The 20468-nt window shown below is 41.6% G+C and overlaps 1 protein-coding gene across 2 annotated transcripts in view; it reads left to right on the forward strand.

Annotated features, from left to right (window-relative positions):
- LOC131251025 (dihydropyrimidinase-like) overlaps positions 1-20099 on the forward strand; it is a 57194-nt gene extending 37095 nt beyond the window's left edge. For both annotated transcript variants that reach the window (XM_058251476.1, XM_058251477.1), the window contains exons 3-13: positions 7117-7168; positions 7265-7534; positions 8547-8758; positions 9246-9366; positions 9707-9794; positions 9883-9961; positions 17484-17571; positions 17669-17709; positions 17818-17870; positions 18775-18931; positions 19837-20099. In XM_058251476.1, coding sequence (XP_058107459.1) covers positions 7117-7168; positions 7265-7534; positions 8547-8758; positions 9246-9366; positions 9707-9794; positions 9883-9961; positions 17484-17571; positions 17669-17709; positions 17818-17870; positions 18775-18931; positions 19837-20028 — 1353 coding nt within the window. In that variant the 3' untranslated portion in view covers positions 20029-20099. The remainder of the gene's footprint in view (positions 1-7116; positions 7169-7264; positions 7535-8546; positions 8759-9245; positions 9367-9706; positions 9795-9882; positions 9962-17483; positions 17572-17668; positions 17710-17817; positions 17871-18774; positions 18932-19836) is intronic.
- The last annotated feature ends 369 nt before the right edge of the window (positions 20100-20468 follow it).

Raw genomic sequence — 20468 nt, forward strand, 5'->3', positions numbered from 1 at the left:
AATCCCATGACTCTGAAGAAATGTATGAAAATCGGTTGACAGATATTCCCCCCTGAGTCAGAGCGGAGAGTTTGTACTGGAACCCGAAATTGAGTCTCCACCATAGAGTGAAATATCTTGAATTTTTCAAAAACCTGTGACTTCGAGTGCAGAAAGTAAATCCAGGTGTAACGTGTGAAATCATCAATGAATATAACATAGTAACGTAACCCAAAGAGAGACATAATAGGTGAAGGACCCTAGACATCTGTATGCACTAGTTCAAACATAGAAGATGATTTTGTAATACTTAGAGGAAAATGAATACACTTACTTTTTGAAAGACAACAAGATGAACAAGAATAATCCAAATCTTTTTTATTAAGAGAAACGTTCCCTAACATGCCAGAAGAAAATAACTGAATTAACCGATCGGAATGTGGATGACCCAGGCGAAAGTGCTACAGTTTTCACAATTTATTTGCCGAACAAATATCTGATGAAGATGGAGAAAAGAAACAATGAGCCGGAGTGACAGATGGAGCAAAGTCCAGCACGTACAGACGACCATGTCGCCTACCCATCCCAAGTACCTTCCCCGTTGCCAGATCCTGCACAAAACAACAGTTGGGAAGAAATATGACTAAGCAGTTATTAGCTGTGAGTTGACCAACTGAAATTAAATTGGAGGAGAGGTTAGCGACATGAAACACATTATGAAGGGTGAACTGGCGATGATCAGAAGGAGAGAAAGTCAATGATCCAACGGACTGAATAGGTAGTTTAGTGCCATCCACAGTAGAAATAGCCTGATTTCCGGTGTAGGGACGAATATCACGAAGATGTGATACAACACCAGTCATATGATTGGAAGCACCTGAATCGAAGAACCATGTAGAAGATGGAGATATACCTGACATCCCGGCCATAGAAAGGGCCTGAACGATTTGCTGGAGCATCGCAGGAGTCAAAGGTGATGAAAAACCTTCAACAGAAATAGTAGATGCAGAATCACTAACAGACGGCTTGGAAGAAATAGTGGTAGCAGTAGCAGAAAGAGCACGACCACGACCACGACCACTACGTTTACGGCCGAAAGAAGATGCATAGGCACGTGTACGGTAGTCCCGAATACCATGACCAGTCCGTCGACAATAAGCGCACCATTCTTTGCAATAAATGACAACATGACCCACCTTGTTACAGCCGCGACAAGTCAAAGGAGTGGAACCACGTGTTGGTGTAGTGGTGGACGCAACAAGCACCATATCAGATGATCCTGGAGTTGAGGAAGGAAGAGAGAGAACTTTCAGTCGTTGTTCCTCAGCCAATAAATCATTAATTTCCGAATTCAAGGAAGGAAGAGGGCTACGGTTCAAGAGAGCAGCCCGACAATGCTCAAATTCCGGACGCAGCTTCATAAGAAATTGTCTTACTTGCGCACTCTCGCGCATAGATTGGAATATCTTAAAGTCATGAGGAAATGTTGGATCCATCATAGCCATCTCTGTGCAAATAGTGACAATATTGGAGTAAAATGATTGAATACTGTCATCACCCTGAGTAAGGTTAATGAGATCCTGTTCCAGGCGGTATAACCGGGCCGCATTACTCTATTGATAAATTGTTTGGAGATGCTCCCACATTGCCTTAGCAGTGTGATGAGGTGTGAGGCCAATAGCAATGGACTGATCGACCGAATCGAGAATCCAGGTAATAATCCGTCCATTGTTCATGTCCCAATCAACTAATTTGTCGGCATCTGTGGAAGTGGGGATAGGAACAGATCCATCAATGAGTCCCCACAAACCACAACCCTTGAGGAAGTTCTAAAAATGGATGGCCCATAGAGAATAGTTGGTACCATCAAAACTACAACGTGAGGCCTCTGTACGTGATGAGTCCTTGTCTATTGATCTAAGGTAATGTAAAGCACGCAAAGAGTTGCAGCAGAAGAAGGTGTTAGATGTACCGTACAACAGGAGATACCCAAGGGATTGTAGTTTCTGGATCTGGTGGAATAACAATAGCAACAGGGGCTCTGGATCTGGAAAACTTAGATTTGGAGCAACAACAACAGGGGTAGGACGAGCAGATCTGGAACAGTAACAGGGACGAGCAAAGGAGTCGGACGAGCAACAGGGACGAGCAAATCTGCAACAGCAACGGGGATGAGCGGATCTGCAGGATCTGGAACAGCAACAGGGATGAGCAGAGAGGTCGTCGGACGATGCAGTAGGGGCGGCCGGACGAGCAGGAACAGTGGCCGGACACAGCAGGGATGGCCGGACACAGCAGGGGTAGTCGGACAAGCAGGGACAGTGGCCGGACGCAGCAGGGATGGGGGCCGAATGCAGCAGAGGTGGTGACCGGACGATGCAGGGGCGGTTTTGGATCAGTAAAGCTCTGATACCATGAAAACCGAGAGGAGCTGAAGCTTTTCTGTATTTGAGACAACCCAAAGGGGTTGAATATATAGAGATTACAGTCATCTATACAAGGAAAATAATAAAATTAGAATCTTCTACTTATGGTAATGAACTATACAAGGTATACTAGCTATACAAGGTCTGTGAGCCTGTCTAACAGGTTTAGTGGTGGACACAGCAAGTACCATATCAGATGATCCCGGAGTTGAGGAAAGAAGAGAGAGAACTTTCAGTCGTTGTTCCTCAACCAATAAATCATTAATAACCGAATTCAATGAAGGAGTAGGGCTACGGTTCAAGAGAGCAGCCCGACAATGCTCAAATTCCGAACGCAGCTTTATAAGAAATTGTAGAACTTGCGCACTCTCGCGCATAGTTTGAAAAATCTTAAAGTCATGAGGAAATGTTGGATCCATCATAGCCATCTCTGTCCAAATGGTGACAATTTTGGAGTAAAATGATTGAATACTGTCGTCACCCTGAGTAAGGTTAATGAGATCCTGTTCCAGGCGGTATAACCGGGCCACATTACTCTGTTGATAAATTGTCTGGAGATACTCCCACATTGCCTTAGCAGTGCGATGAGGTGTGATGCCAACAGCAATTGACCAATTGACCGAATCGAGAATTCAGGTAATAATCCGCCCATTGTGCATTTCCCAATCAGCTAATTTGTCGGTATCTGTGGAAGTGGGGATAAGAACAGATCCATCAATGAGTCCCCACAAGCTACGACCCTTGAGGAAGTTCTGAAAATGGATGGCCCATAGAGAATAGTTGGTACCATCAAAACTACAACGTGGGGCCTCTGTATGAGATGAGTTCTTGTCCATTGATTCGAAGTAATTGAAAGCACGCAAAGAGTTGCAGCAGAAGAAGGTGTTAGATGTACCGTATAATAGGAGATACCCAAGGGATTGCAGTTTCTGGATCTGGCAGAATAACAACAGATCTGGATCGGGAGCTGGAATAATGACAGGGGCGCTGGATCTAGAGGAATAACAATAGATCTGGATCTGGAGGAATAACAACAGATCTGGATCTGAAATAACAACAGGGGCTGTGGATCTGGCAGAATAAAAACAGATCTGGAACAGAGATCGGACGAGCAGATCTGCAACAGAGGCCGGACGAGCAGATCTGGAATAGAGATCGGACGAACAAATTTAGAACAGAGGCCGGATGAGCAGATCTGTAATAGAGATCGGAGAGCAGAGGGGCGCTGTAAAAGCAGTTCGGCCGGATGAGCAGAGGGGCCGGATGAGTAGAGGGGTGGTCGGACGACGCAGCAGGGGTGGCCGGACGAGCAGGGACGGTGGCTGGACGCAGGGATGGTCGGATCTGACAGGTGGTGCCAGTTTCGGATTAGTGAAGCTTTAATACCATGTAAACCGAGAGGAGCTGAAAGCTTTTCTGTATTTGAGACAACCCAAAGGGGTTGAATATATAGAGATTACAGTCATCTATACAAGGAAAATAATAAAAGCAGAATCCTCTACCTATGGAAACGAACTATACAAGGTATACTAGCTATATAAGGTATGTGAGTCTGTCTAACACATTCATGGAGAAGGGTTGGCCATGAACATACCGCTGCCGTTAAGTGGTCCATTATATATACACGAAGAATTTGAACCAATGATCAACTTTTCTTAACTATTCATTTATATCATATACATACGATAAAATTGATAGCACACACTAATAATTATAAAAGATCTAACCATAGGTCATCACCAACAATAAAAAAGATTGGACATTTGATTTCTCATGGCCTACAACTCATCCACAATGGGCCCATATTTTCAAAAGTTTGATAGGTCGAAAGGAAATAAAAATAGAAAAAGCAATGGCTATGATTGTGGAGCCCACCTTGATGCATGTTGTATATATCCATGCCGTTCATCAATTTTTCCAACTCATTTTAGGGCATGTTCCTAAGAAGATCTAAATCTGGGCCATATTTATCTTGTGGGCCATAATTTTTACTGAAGAAGATCTAAATCTGTCCATATATCCACAGCTGTATATATCCATGCTGGTCATCGATTTTTCTAGCTCATTTTAGGGCATGTTCCTAAAAACACTGGTTGTAACTTACCTATAGTTCACTTACATTTTAGAGAAGTTACAAGCATCCAAATAACTCTTAATGTCATGCTTCCCCACAATGGGCCCTGCAATTTCTATTGACACGTGGTTGGATGAATCACTGTGGAGCCCAATATCAAGGTAAAGATCCTGTCTGTAGAATTTTATTTCTTTCTTTTTCAAGAATTTAAGTCATTTCAGAAGTTTAGATTGCTTAAACTGAAACCAGATGTGAAACAGAATTCATCATAGATTTGCTTGAATTTCAAAGGAAGAGTTTAATGCATCTGTGATGCATGTGGCACTGATATGTCTCAGTCCACACTGTCTGATCCCAACTGTTCAGATTGCCCTGTTTTAGCTAGAGCATGTACTGAAATTCACACCAATTGGAAGATCCTAACCTTCCACAGTAAAAATGATGACTGGTCCAACTTCTGCAGTGAAAAATAGGATGCTGAAGATCGTTTGATCAGTATGATTCTAAGGTTATGCCACTCCACAATGGGGCCCACAATGTGGATTGACAGGTGCAGTTGGATGAATTGCAGAAATTCTGTTTTTGTAGCAAAAGTACTCTGTAGTTGAGTCTGATAAAATTCATAGATTCATCATGGGAAGATATATAGTCAGGTGAAAAGCATAAATATTGTCTTAGATTTGTGTTTTTTGTCGAGGCAACCAATATGCATTTGGTGATACAGCATACATATCATAGCTAATGACAATTTAATCACACTAGATGTGTTAGCAAGATCAGTGTTTCATGCAATGAAAAAACTCATGAATGTTGAATATCGTTTTAATCTAAACGGAAAAGTCGATTCGAGAATCCATACAAAATGAAGACTAGATGGTTGATGTATTGATCAAATGAATGGGGATGGATCATGTTTAAAATATTGTATGATACTGAGTCGACTCATCCACATGGGCTTAGCATTGACCCTAGATTAGATGATTCGTGGGCCCGACTTGGAAAGTTGTAGTCCTGTAGGGATTTCAACCTGAAGTAAATGAGCCCCGACCTGGCCGAGTCGCATAACGTCACCCCTCTGTATCTGTGATTCATCCATGCCTATGACACACACAATAGTTGATTTATTTTATTATTATTATTTTTTTTTATATATATATATATATATTTTGTTTCTCCAAGTCGCCTACGAATCATGCACATTAAGGCTTCATACTGACTTTATTGCTAATTCAAGTCATTTTGGCATCAGTGAAATTGCCCAGACTTGGCATCGACGGAGACGTGGAAATTAGAAACCAAGATTTCAATCCATGGCATAGATTGGCAGATAGTTCTCAGAAGCAAGCTGGCGATGTTATTGAGTCATATCCTAGGTTGAGATGGGATATTAAAGATATGTTGTCATAGCATTGTCGCACCAAAGTGAAATATAGTGCTTTTACTTCATATAGGTGCAATCATAAATAAAAATAAAAATTCACCCTGCTTAAAACAGTTTATTATGAATCTCATTTTTGTTGTTCTTTGTTTGCATATAACAATGCAAGTTCCAAACTTCAACATAGCATTTCGTTGAAGTCAAGCATCAAAGTTGTCAATTGCTTAACTGGCAAGTAAGCATGGGCCTAGTACAGAATACAGTTCAAGATTTTCAATCAATCTGTATCTTGTATGTGCTCTTGTATAAAATATAATCTTGTATTCTACATTTATTTGATATGGTGCTCCCATTAGATAACGTTGTAACCTTCCAATGTATGCTTGTGTTTCTCTTGAGAAAAATGTATTTGGAAAACTGACACAGGGAGGGACATGATGAGGTCGATCACTGTCCTCCTCAGTGGATATCTACTCCAAATCCACGGAGCTCTCTGGACTCCTCATAGAGCTTCCTTGAATCCACGAGGGATAAAAATAGAAGTAATTTTTAATAAATTTGAAAATAAATTGATTAATGATATAGAAAAAGAAAAAAAAGAAAAAAAAGAAAAGAAATTACAATCCTTTAAATAATGAGCTCAAACCTAGGATGGAGTTTTAGACTCAAACTCCAACTCAAACACCCTAAAAACATGACTTATTATAAATAGTAAACTTACTATTTATAAACAGTCTCCATTTCTACTAGCATTCATGGTTTTTGGCCAAAAATAGTAAGTGTCCAATTTGGCCTAACCACGTTGGGTACAACTCCTATAACTCAAAGGATCAAAAGTTATACTCAAACTAAAACTTACTATAGAATATGTTAGGGAGGTAGATTTGCTACTCCCGGGATTCAAACACAAGGCCTTCCGCTTTGATGGCAGGTCAAACAACCACTTGCTCTAAAAGCTTGAGCCATTAGGGGATGGCGTATTAGTGTGTGTGTGTATATATATATATATATATATATATATATATATATATATATATATATATATATATATATATATAAAGGGACTTTAACATGAACCATAGTCACAAATCTTGTGCTCAGCAGTTTCTCGGCATTGGAATTTCTTGGTAGATTTTGATGTTATTTTTGGTGATATTATTGGGGAAATCTTGCTGAAAATAAGAATTTAATATAAATTAATAAATAATTTTAAAATATGGATAAAACAATGATCTTAACTGCTAATATGATGTTTACAGGTTACTGACGATGTAACTGTACTTGATGCTACAGGGAAATATGTCATGCCAGGTGAAATTTTCAAGTTTTCCTAGGACATGGACTCCAATTGGTTATCATCTTGAACATCTGGCCCTGATGAACTGTAAATTTTTGTTTTGGTAACAGGAGGAATTGACCCTCACACACACCTAGCAATGAAGGCTTTGGGCATGGAAAGTATCGATGACTTTTTCAGTGGTCAGGCTGCTGCATTAGCAGGGGGAACAACGATGCACATTGATTTTGTAATACCAGTCAATGGAAGTTTAACTGCTGGCTATGAATCCTATTTGAATAAAGCAAAAATCTCATGCATGGATTATGGGTTTCATATGGCCATCACAAAATTTGATGAAGTTGTCTCGAAAGAGATGGAACTCATGGTTAAGGAGAAAGGTTAGCATATTTTTAGTCAAGATCTTTTGATGGAGGACAATTAACTACTTGCTCTAAAAGCTCGAATTGATAGAGCATGGCAAATTAATTTCGAACCCTCATCGTGGGCCCCACATCACATGGGTTAGGACCTTGGCCGAACCCCCCTCATGTGAAAATGCCCCTGCATTAATCACCCCGGTGAGGAGTCTAAAACACGAGACCTCTCGCTTTGATACCACTTTGATGCAGGACAATTAACCACTTTCTCTAAAAGCTTGAACTGATATAGCATGGTGAATTAATCCCTTTATCTCATAGCCCAGGCCGTACATCCCATGGGTTAGGATCTCGGCTGAACCCCCCTCGTGGGCCCCACATCACATGGGTACCGCCTCACACGAGCCACCTGCCTCATACGGGCCGCCCACCCCAAGTGTGCCCCTGCATCCCACAGGCAACCTCACTCGAGCCCAGTGTGAAAATGTCCCTACATTATCTTTTCACCTACAATGCATTGCATATTAACTTCACATGCAATGGCTTTGCAGGTGCCAACATGTTGTACAACATCCAAGCGATGCAAAAGGCATGCCCGTTATGAAGATCACTTGCCACAAAAGTCAATCTAGTCCACTCATCGAGGGGGGTGCTCTTGTACATTGAATCAGACCTTTGGCAGTTCTGATTTGAATGGTCGTTTGTTTTCTTATGGGGTGGCCGCTTGATGAGTGGGCCTGTATATTTTGTGCTAGCCTGCCAATTGATCGTCATAGTGGGGCCTGCCTTTTTCACAACTCAAAATGGTGTATGTGCATGTTGGTTAGCTTGCACCCATTGCATGTGAAGCTCACATTCAATGCATTGTAGGTGAACAGTTGTCTTTTTGCTTAAATATTCTATTACATAAATCCATTCAAGTTAAGAATGGATATTAATGGCAAGTACCATCAATGGACAGATTGAAGTGGTTGTTTTTGCATTTTAACTACCATTCTAAAGTTTGTTTTTTTGTTTTTGGATGACTAAACAGGTATAAACTCTTTCAAATTCTTTATGGCCTACAAAGGGGCTCTTATGATCAACGATGAACTTCTAGTGCAAGGCTTGGAAAAGTGCAAGTCCCTTGGTGCCTTGGCTATGGTTCATGCTGAAAATGGAGATGCAGCTGCTGCAGGGCAGAAGAGGATGATCGATCTTGGTATAACAGGCCCAGAGGGGCATGCACTTTCGAGGCCTCCAGAGGTATGTTTAAAATATGTTTTCCTTTGAACAAATATATGTTGATGTCAAGTTGTAGGGCTTTTTTTTTTTTTTTTTCATTATTTAGTCTTTTGTCATAATCTCTCTTCTGATACATTTTGGAAGTACTTGGAGAGCGAGCATTAGGCTTCTTTTGGGAATATATTTTCTTCCTTAGATCACCAGTACAAAGGTAATGTACTGCATTGCAAGCCAAATAATAACATTCTCACAACTTTTTTTTTTATAAAAAAAATAAAATAAAATTGGTTTTGAATAAGAAATATCTATCATGTGGATTGCCCAAGACCCTCAAATCTTAAGAAATTCAACTTGCCTGAGAAGATCAACAATATTGCCCTCAAAGATTTACTCAAGAGGAGCCATAAAGTGGTGACCTTTGTTCTGTCTTCTTTAGTTGTTTCTTGTTGATTGCATGTTCGTTAGATTATGATTTTGCCATGGATTGTCATCTTTGATGCTTGTGCAGCTGGAAAGAGAAGCGACCGGAAGAGCTATCCGCTTGGCAAGCTTTGTGAATACACCTTTATATATAGTTCATGTCATGAGTGCTGATGCTATGGAGGAGATTGCTGAGGCTAAAAAATCAGGTAATTAGTTCTTCATAGTTAAGGTATCGTTTGCAGAAGGGCACAAAAATGGCAAATGTGCCCTTTTAAATGGTGTCCACTTCAAGTTGAAAATGGATTTTTGTTGTGAAAGAGTGGAGAGTCCATCCAACTATTCAATGGAATGGGGAAAGTGGGCCAAACCAGCTCAACATGGTTCATTGCTATAAATCTAAGAAACAAGCACAATGGCGGCCATTCTTCCATATGCATATTCAGCAACATCCAAATGCATGCTAAGACTCCAAACAGCTTGTAATCCGTTGTGTGTACTAATGATTTCTTGATTTAGACTGAACTAGTCTCTATTGTCTGAATGCAGGGCAGAGGGTCATTGGAGAACCCATTGTCGCGGGGCTGGTCCTTGATGATTCTTGGCTTTGGCATCCTGACTTCATCACTGCAGCCAAGCAAGACCTCATATACCTTTTGAGTTCTAATTGTTTTCTTTTCAATTCTTAAAGTTATGCAGCATCATGTGGTTGGTTCATGTGGTAGGTATTTGATGAGTCCTCCAATAAGGAAAGTGGGACATGATAAAGCCCTTCAAGCTGCCCTTTCAATGGGAATTTTGCAGGTATCTTTCTATTCTTAAGATTGCATGAAATGATCTATTACGCACACGCCAGACATAACATGTAGGTTGTACAGATAGACCTGACTGAAACAATGTAGGATGAATATAGCACCTCATAGAATGTCTGTTTGCCTGGAATGATGCTAGTAACACATTCCAGAACAGCAACAGAAAGCAGGGAGGCAGGATGCTAGTGTTAGACACCTCACATACCTTGTATATCTTGTTACCTTGTATATCTTATTTCCATAGATAGGAGATACTGCGTTTACTTCTTTCCTTGTATAGACGGTTGTAATCTCTATATATTCAACCCTATTGGGTTGTCTCAAATACACAGAAAATCTTCTGCATCTCTCGGTTTACATGGTATCAGAGCCAAGTTGATCCGAAACCGTCCCTGTGTCGTCCGTTCATCACCTCTGCTGCGTCTGGCAAGTGCCTCTGCTCATTCGACCGTCCCTGCGTCGTCCGGCCGCCCAAACCACGCTGTCCGACTGCCCCTGCTGCATCGTCCGGCCATTCCTGCTACGTTCGGACATTGTTCCTGCTCATCCGACCTCCCCTGCGTCGTCCGGCTGTCCCTGTTGCATCATCCTGCGACCCTTCTGCTTCAGATCTGCTCGTCCGACCACTAATCAAACCCTGCTGCGTCGTCCGGTCGTCCCCACTCGCCTCTGCTCGCCTCTGCGCCTCTGTCCCTGTGCTCCTCTGCTCATCCCTGCTCATCCGACCAGCTCTTGCTCGTCCGGCAGCCCCTGCTCGGCCTCTGCTCGTCCAAATCAAGTACAGAAGCAACGCATTCTGCTCGTCTAGATCCTGTTCGGCCAAATTCGACCTCTGCTCATCCAGATCCAGATCCAGATCCAGATCCCTTGCTGTACGATACATCCAAGATTCAACCTCTGCTCTCCAGATCCAGATCCAGATCCCTTGCTGAACGGTACATCTGAAACTTGTGTATTCCATTACTTCAGATCAATCAATGGATAAGGACTCTTCACGTACAGAAGCCCCACGTTGTAGTTTTGATGGTACCAATTATTCTTTATGGGCCATCCATTTTAAGAACTTCCTCAAGGGTCGTGGTTTGTGGGGACTACTGGATGGATCTGTTACTATCCCCACAGATGCCGCCAAATTAGATGATTGGGAAATAAATAATGGACGGATTATTACCTGGATTCTCGATTCGGTCGATCGGTCCATTGCTGTTGGACTCACGCCTCATCGCACTGCTAAGGCGATGTGAGAACATCTCCAGTCGATTTATCAACAGAGTAATGCGGCCCGGTTTTATCGTCTGGAACAGGATCTTGTTACCCTTACTCAGGGGAACGACAGTATTCAATCATTTTACTCCAAAATTGTCACAATTTGGTCAGAGATGACTATGATGGATCCAACATTTCCTCATGACTTTAAAATATTCCAAACTATGCGCGAGAGTGCGCAAGTTCGTCAATTTCTTATGAAGGTACGTCTAGAATTTGAGCATTGTCGGGCTGCTCTCTTGAACCGTAGCCCTACTCCTTCATTGAATTCGGTTATTAATGATTTATTGGCTGAGGAACAACGACTGAAAGTTCTCTCAACTCCGGGCTCATCTGATATGGTGCTTGCTGTGTCCACAACTCCACCAACACGTGGTTCTGGTTCCTCTCCCTTGACTTGTCGCGGGTGCAACAAGGTGGGTCATGTTGTCGCTCAATGCAAGGAATGGTGTGCTTATTGTCGACGGACTGGTCATGGTATTCAGGACTGCCGTACACGAGCTTATGCATCTTCTTTCGGCCGTGGACGTGGTGGCCGTGGTCGTGGCCGTGGTCGTGCTCTTTCTGCTACGGCTGCCACTATTTCTTCCGAGACATCTGTTAGTGAGTCTGCATCTACTACTTCTGCTGAAGGTCTTTCATCTCCATTGACTCATGCGATGCTCTAACAAATTGTTCAGGCCCTTTCTGCCGCCGGTATGTCAGGTATATCCCCATCTTTTACATGGTTCTTCGATTCGGGGGCTTCCAATCATATGACCGGTGATGTATCCCATCTTCGTGACATTCGTCCTTATACCGGCAATCAGGCTATTTCTACTGCGGATGGCACTAGACTACCTATTCAGTCCGTTGGATCATTGACTTTCTCTCCTTCTGCCCATCGCCAGTTCACTCTTCATGATGTGTTTCATGTCCCTAACCTCTCCTCCAATTTAATTTCAGTTGGTCAACTCACTTCCAATAACTGCTTAGTCATATTTCTTCCCAACTGTTGTTTTGTGCAGGATCTGGCAACGGGGAAGGTACTTGGGAAGGGTAGGCGGCATGGTCGTCTGTACGTGCTTGATTTTGATCAATCTGTCACCCTGTCTCATTGTTTCTTTTCTCCATCTTCATCAGATATTACTTCAGCAAATAAAATGTGGAAACTGTGGCACTTTCGCCTGGGTCATCCACATTCGGATCGGTTACTTCAGTTAATTTCATCTGGCATGTTAGGGAATATTTCTCTTAATAAAAATGATTTGGATTACTCTTGTTCTTCTTGTTGTCTTTCAAAAAGTAAGCGTATTCCCTTTTCTTTAAGTACTACAAAAACATCTTCTATGTTTGAACTTGTGCATACAGATGTTTGGGGTCCATCACCGATTATGTCCCTCTCTGGGTTACGATACTATGTTATATTCATTGATGATTTCACACGGTACACTTGGATTTACTTTCTGCAATCAAAGTCACAAGTTTTTGAAAAATTCAAGTTATTTCACTCTATGGTAGAGACTCAGTTTCGAGTTCCAGTTCAAACTCTCTGCTCTGACTCAGGGGGGGAATATCTCTTAACCGAATTTCGTACTTTTCTTCAAGGTCATGGGATTATTCATCAGACCACCTGTTCTGATACTCCACAACAAAATGGGGTGGCTGAACGGAAAAATCGTCATATTGTTGAAACTGCCAACACTCTGATGACAGCTATGAGTGTTCCTCGTTCTTTCTGGGCTGAAGCCATGTTACATTCAATCTACTTGATTAACCGGATGCCAACCAAAGTTCTGAATAGTAAATCTCTCTATCTTGTTCTCACCAGGTTACCTCCTGCATATTCCACACTTCGTGTGTTTGGTTGTATTTGTTATGTTCACCTGGCTTCACGTGAACGTAATAAACTATCTCCAAAATCGGTCAAATGTATGTACTTGGGATTTGGGGAAACTCAAAAAGGTTTTCGATGTTATGATCCTGTTTCTCGTCGTGTTCGGGTTTCACGACATGTTGTTTTTCTTGAACATATTGCCTTTCATTCATCTCTTCCTCCTCCGCACACTCCAAACTCTTCTGGTCTAACCACCTTTCCTGATATTCCGTTTGCCTCGAGTACTCTCCCTCGTCCATTGCAGGTATACTCACGTCGACCACGTACAGATCCACCACCTATTACTCAACCCGAACCTACTGTACCTGTTGCGGATCCTGAACCTACCTCGATACGTCGTTCTGCTCGTGAACATCGAGCGCCTGATCGCTTGATATGCTCTATGTCTGCCATGAATGCTACTCTGGATACTGTCTCTATTCCTACTTCATATTCTCAGGCAGCCACTCATGATTGTTGGAAGAAGGCTATGGCAGAAGAACTTGCGGCATTGGATGATAACCATACGTGGGAGATTGTCCCTCGACCCACTGACCAACAGCTAATTGGTAGCAAATGGATTTATTCTGTAAAGCTCAAGTCTGATGGATCATTGGATCGATACAAGGCTCGACTTGTCGCTCAGGGATACAAACAGGAATACGGAATTGATTACGATGAGACTTTCGCTCCTGTGGCCAAGATGGAAACTGTTCGTACTCTTCTGGCTATATCTTCTGTTCGCTTATGGCCACTCTCTCAGATGGATGTGAAAAATGCCTTTCTTCATGGAGATCTCCAAGAAACCGTATATTTGAAACCTCCTCCTGGCTCTTTAATTCCTGACAATAAGGTATGCCGCCTAAAGAAAGCCCTGTACGACCTCAAACAGGCATCGCGAGCATGGTTCCAACGCTTTCACGATGTGGTTACGGGTGCTGGCTTCACTCAAAGTGGTCATGACCCATCCTTATTTTTGCGCACCACTGCTCATGGCATTGTTATTGTTCTGGTTTATGTTGATGACCTCCTACTGACTGGTAGCGATGCTACTGACATTTCGGCTTTAAAAGAAGTTCTGCAATCATCATTCAAGATGAAAGACCTCGGCCATCTTACATATTTTCTTGGACTTGAATTTTCACGTTCCAACCGTGGGATTCTGGTCAGCCAGCATAAATATACTAAGGATCTTCTCACCTTAGCATCACTGACGGATCAGACGGTTCGGACTCCTTTAGAACTTAACGTTCACTATGGTTGTGATGATGGTGATCTACTTGCAACCCGATTTATACCGCCGTCTGGTTGGGAGTCCTGGTTTACTTAACAATGACTCGCCCGATATTGCCTACGCCGTCCAAGTCGTCAGTCTGTTTACGCTCCTCGGACTCTTCATATGATTGCAGTATTGCGCATCTTAGGACCTTCGTGGAACTGTAGATCGATCTCTGTTCTTCTCCTCCACGGCGACTCTAGACCTTCGTGCTTATTCGGATGCTGATTGGGCCGGATACGCTCTCACGCGAAGATCTACTACTGGCTACTGTGTTTTTCTCGGCACTTCTCTCATCTCTTGGAAGTATAAGAAGCAGGCCACTGTGTCCAAATCAAGTACAGAAGCCGAGTATCGGGCGATGTCCGCTGTGTGTAGTGAGCTTGTCTGGTTACGTGGACTTATTTCAGACTTGGGCATTCCTCTACCGAATCCTACTCCACTCCATGTCGATAATCTCAGTGCTATTCAGATCGCCTCTAACCCAGTTTTTCATGAACGAACGAAGCATATTGAAGTTGACTGTCACTTTATTTGTGAGAAATTTCAGTCTGGGCTCATTTCTCTTCCACATGTGGCATCCCATGATCAGATTGCTGACATTCTCACCAAATCCCTTATGTCTGCACGTCACTCGTTTCTTGTTGGCAAACTATTACTTGTCGATGACCAGCATTAGTTTGAGGGGGGATGTTAGACACCTCACATACCTTGTATATCTTGTTACCTTGTATATCTTATTTCCATAGATAGGAGATACTGCGTTTACTTCTTTCCTTGTATAGACGGTTGTAATCTCTATATATTCAACCCCATTAGGTTGTCTCAAATACACAGAAAATCTTCTGCATCTCTCGGTTTACAGCTAGGTGGGGGAGCAATGGTCTGTGTTTGAGCAGGGTTCGGCGTGATCCCAACAATTTAGCAATCATGCCTGAAATTCAGAATGGGACCGGCCCATGACCGACACAAACATTCCTGGACGAGCCTGAACCAAGATAGTAAAATTCGTCTAACCTGGGACTAGGCTCAATCCATTTATTTACAGGCCTTGTATTAGTCACAGGCCTAATAACCCTTGATCCTAGGAGTCGAGCATGTGACTGGCCTGTGGCAAGCTAGGTTCAAGAGCTCAACAAGAAAATTCCCAACCCACCCTTTTTTGAGGTCACTAGACTCACTACATAGATGTGATATGAGTCAATGGATCATCTCGCCTAAATGCAACTTCTCTTAGGGGTTCATCTCCTCTAAATGCAACATTGCAACTTCTTGTAAGTCAAACCTGTCTGTAATAAGCTTTTCCACCAATATTCTTCTGTCTTTGAAAGTAATTGCATGCCTAAAAAATGCTTAGACTTGGTTTTGAGGATTGCTGTTTTCTAGACTGGTCCCAGGTTTTTTCCCCTTTGGGGTTGTTTGGATGGTGGTAAATGGTTTACATTGTATACGATTTACTAGTAAATCATTTAAAGGCTGTACATGATTTGCAGCCTGTTTGTTTGGCTTTAAGTTGTAAATGAGTAAATCATTTACAGTGTTTGGATAGCCTGTAAATGGTAAATGAAATCTGTTTTATAGACTTTCATTCAAAAAAATAGAGCCTTTGCCATCTCCTCATTTACTAGTAAATGAAAACTCACATTTTTGCTGGTAAATGAGAAGGGGGCTTTCATGGTAAATCATTTACAAGTAGTAAATGATTTACTACCAAATTAGAGCATCCAAACACAAGTAGTAAATGATTTGCTAGTAAATAATTTACTACTTGCTTCATTTACCACCATCCAAACGACCCCTTAGGGTCTGTTTGGGGTGAGGGATTTGGGAAAGGGATTTGCAAAACCCATGAATTTCCTTTTTTTTTTTTTTTTTATGGTTGGGGATTTACCAATCTGTGGATTTCGCAAATCCACACCTCCGCAAATTTGTGGATTTGGGGCAAATGCAAATTCTCAAAATAATTAAAAAAAATAAAAAAAGGCTCAGTAAAATCTTCAAAATGAGAGATTCTTTTAGAAGGAAAAAAAAATATATGGGAAGGTCTCACACACAACTAGTTGGGGGTGTCAAGCCCACCATGCTATGGTGTATGTATAATTGTATGGCATCCAACCGGTCTTACATGGTTGCCCCATAATGAAAATTGGATGCTCCCAAAATCATGCTGATCCACCATCAAGTGGGCCACCATGTGAATTCCAACGTTTTTGGGTGGTTGTCCATCGTTTTATATCATGTGGCCCACATGATGTTTGAATCAACATGATTTTTGTGCCATTCTATTTTCAACTGAGAGGGCAACCCTGTTGGATGAATTGGATGTTGTACATACACCACGGTGAGCCCCACATGCAACTTTGTTGCAAGTTTTTTCATCTACAACTTGCATGTGAGACCTTCCAATTATGATATTTCCTTATAGTGAATGCCCTACCATTGCAATAAATGCTCCCCAAATCCATGGATTTGTAGTTTGAATCCCAAACAGTGGACTTTGGAATTTGCTAAATCCAAATACATGAATTGACTAGTTCATGGATATACCAAATTCCAATTCTCATTTCCTTGATCCCAAACAGGGCCTTCTTGTATAAGCACCAGCTACGTTGTAAACTTGTAATTAATCAACTTCATCATAGCCCTTTAATATCATCATCTAGCTGCCATAATCGCTTCTTGTATTACTACATTGCTTTTATGTATTAGAGGTATGCTAATTGCACCAGAGTTGTGGACATGTAAAATGTTTATAAGATCCGGACCGCTCATCTGCCCAGACATAGCATACGTGGACTGTCCCAAAAATCAAACTGGTTGGACGATCCTAATTACCCAATTTCGATACCCCTGTGGCCCTGCCCATATTTTGCTAGTTCCGATTAACATTGCCTGGCCTCATTTTGCGGTGATGGTGCATACATGGTGAGGGCTGGCAGATGACCACTCTGGTTCTGGTATGGCTTTTCAATGTCTCAATGGAACTCGTGTGCAGTAACATATTCAATGAGCTTGCCTCTCAATTTATGTTCCATCAACTTACTGATTTCCAGGTGTTTGACTGTCCAAAAAGTACCCAAATACCCATTTGATCATAAGCTTTTAATTGACATGCAGCTTGTAGGAACAGATCATTGTGCATTCAACTCCACACAGAAAGCTTTGGGCATTGATGATTTTCGGAACATTCCAAATGGTGTCAATGGTATGTGTGAGTTTACTTCAATGCCCTGAGTTGAAAAGAACTTTGTGTCGTTCGACTTGTTAATTCTAGCATTATTTTTTACATTTCGGGATTTCAGGTATTGAAGAGAGGATGCATCTGGTTTGGGATACAATGGTGGTAAGCAGCCTTAATTTGATTTGCAACTGGTTTGGTAAAATCAAATAATCCAATGTTTTTTCTCTTGCTATAACTCAGCTTCTCTAAAAAACACTCGTTTTGATGCAGGAATCTGGTAGAATATCAGTAACTGATTATGTGAAAATCACAAGCACTGAATGGTATGATTTCATTATGACAATGTCTATGATGCCACATGCTAATTGCATGGTGATGCACCATATCGGTAGCGGGCACAACTTCGGTGGATCCCTGTGGGGCCCATCATGATGTATGTGCCTTATGACCACGCCGTCCATCCATTTTGACAGCTTATTTTAGGGCATGATCCCAAAAAAATGAAGCAGATCCAAATCTTAGGTGGACCACACCTACCCACTATTAAAGACTATCCAACCTGTTGATAAGGTCACAAAGACCTGGATGAAGGGACCACACAAATATCAGCTTATTCCAAAACTTTTGTGGTCCACATAGTTAGGAATTCACTGAAGACACACCCATAAGTAGCATAGCGATACCTTTGTTTGTGATGTACATCTCAGTGCTTGTAATATGTTCATACATTGATAGATGTTTGCTAGCATTTATCATCCTTGTTGCTTTCCCCTTGTTGCTTGGCTCTTGTTCATTGCTATGTTGTGATCAGTACTGTTCTTCTACTAGATTTTACTATGGACGGGCCAGAAGGAAAAACTCTCACTGATCGAGATCTTCGCTATCCACAAAAGGGTTGTTAATGAATTAAAAAAAAATCTTGAACTTTTTGTCACCTGTTTATGGATGTGAGAATCTTTCATCGAATAGGATTTTTCCATGTGGACCATACACCATGGAGCCTACTAGATGTACCATCTGGATCACCATGCACTGAGGAACAGCGGTTGGCGTGTGGGGCTCACCATGGTGTTTATATGACATTTCACCCATCCAACATGGTTGTCCCACATGAAAAGGGATGCCCCAAAAATCAGCTCGATCCAACCAAGGAGACCGAAACTTTTGTGCATACATACATACATATTACACAAATATATTTGCATTGATTACTTGAGTGAATTGCAGTGCCCGTATATTCAACATATACCCAAGGAAAGGAGCGATACTTGTTGGATCTGATGCCGATATAATCATTCTAAACCCCAATTCAAGCTTTGAAATAACAGCAAAGACACACCACTCAAGATCGGATACGAACGTCTATGAAGGGTGGAAAGGCAAGGTATGCACAACACTGGAATACTTCAAATATGGGTCATGAAGCACCACATACTGATTAATTCTCTACACTAGGAACTATTTCATCCCTGACTCAAGCATATGTATTGTATTGTTAGTTTGATTCTCCAGGACTTGGATATGTGAGCCCCACCATGGATGGACCATATGTCAAAAATCTAGCCATCCAATCTGCCTTTTTTTCTTTCTTTCTTTTTTTTTTTGTTTGGGGGGGGGGGGGGGGGTTGGGTTTGTCATTTCTGGGTCATGACTATTTGAGGCCATGGATGTCAACAGAAACGGAATTTTATCTTCAAATAAAAATTTTCAAAACCAGTCAGGATTATTTCTTCTGTGTTTAAAGCTCAGAGCTTTGCTCATGTACATGCCAAACACATGTGATAGGTCCAAGATCCAATCCATCCATCTGAAAGGTACCACTATATTGATGCCCTAGCCCAACAAGCAGGTTGATCAAGGCTCTGAAAAGCTTGGCTGAAATTTTCTAAGCCTCCCTTCCACCTTTTCCAATACTGGAGCCCACATGATGAGTGAACCAGATTCATTTTTGGGAAATCATGTAAATGGTCAGTCCATGAACATGAACTTTATTGCGCCTGTGTGTGCTTAGCAAAGCTCTAAAGCTCACATCTTTCTTTCTTCTTCTTCTTCTTTTTTTTTTTTGTACCATACAACTAGTTGTATGTGATCATTCCTCTGCAAGAAATATTGAAATAATATGTATTCTATATCCATCCCAACATGTTCTCTGTATTGCACCAGAAAATAGAAGTCTTTGTTAAACGGCCATATACAATGGGAATAGTACTGCTGAGCCAACCCTGCCTTGACCCTTAAAGACTTTAAGCTACATTAATTCTGAAATTTTCATTTTATTTTTCTCTGCAGGGGAAGGTGGAAGTGACAATTTCAAGAGGAAGAATAGTATGGAAAGATGGTGAACTCAAGGTCGAGCCTGGCTCCGGAAGGTACATAAAAATGCAGCCTTTTGGTTATATGTTTGATGGCATAGACAAGGTGGATGCTGCATATCTGTCTTCCCTCCATGCCCCTGTCAAGCGATTCACAGCGGATGTCTGAGGTTACATGCATTTTTATGAAAACTATTTACTAACAAATAAAATAAAGAGACACTGAGAATTGTTAGTTTATTGGGATGGCGACCCTGGCATTATGACTTTATATATATATATATATATATATATATATATATATATATATATATATATATATATATATCTCCGTGTGTGTGTGTGTGTGAAATGGTTCTATGCGGTCGAGCTCATGGGAACTTCCCATGAAGTCAAGCTGTGTGGGCCACACTGTGATGCATGTCGAACATCAACACAATCGTACAGGCACTCGCAAAATGCGGGCTCGCCCTATCAAAGACTTGCAAGCAACCTTGCCTATTCATCATTTTTTCAGGAAAGGGAATATGCCTCTACTCATTCATGTCCGGATCAAAAACTTGGCCCTTCCCTCTCATTTTTTTTTGTTTTCTTTATTTTTATTTTCGG

Source organism: Magnolia sinica, chromosome 7 (genome assembly GCF_029962835.1).
Source record: "Magnolia sinica isolate HGM2019 chromosome 7, MsV1, whole genome shotgun sequence".
NCBI lineage: Eukaryota > Viridiplantae > Streptophyta > Magnoliopsida > Magnoliales > Magnoliaceae > Magnolia > Magnolia sinica.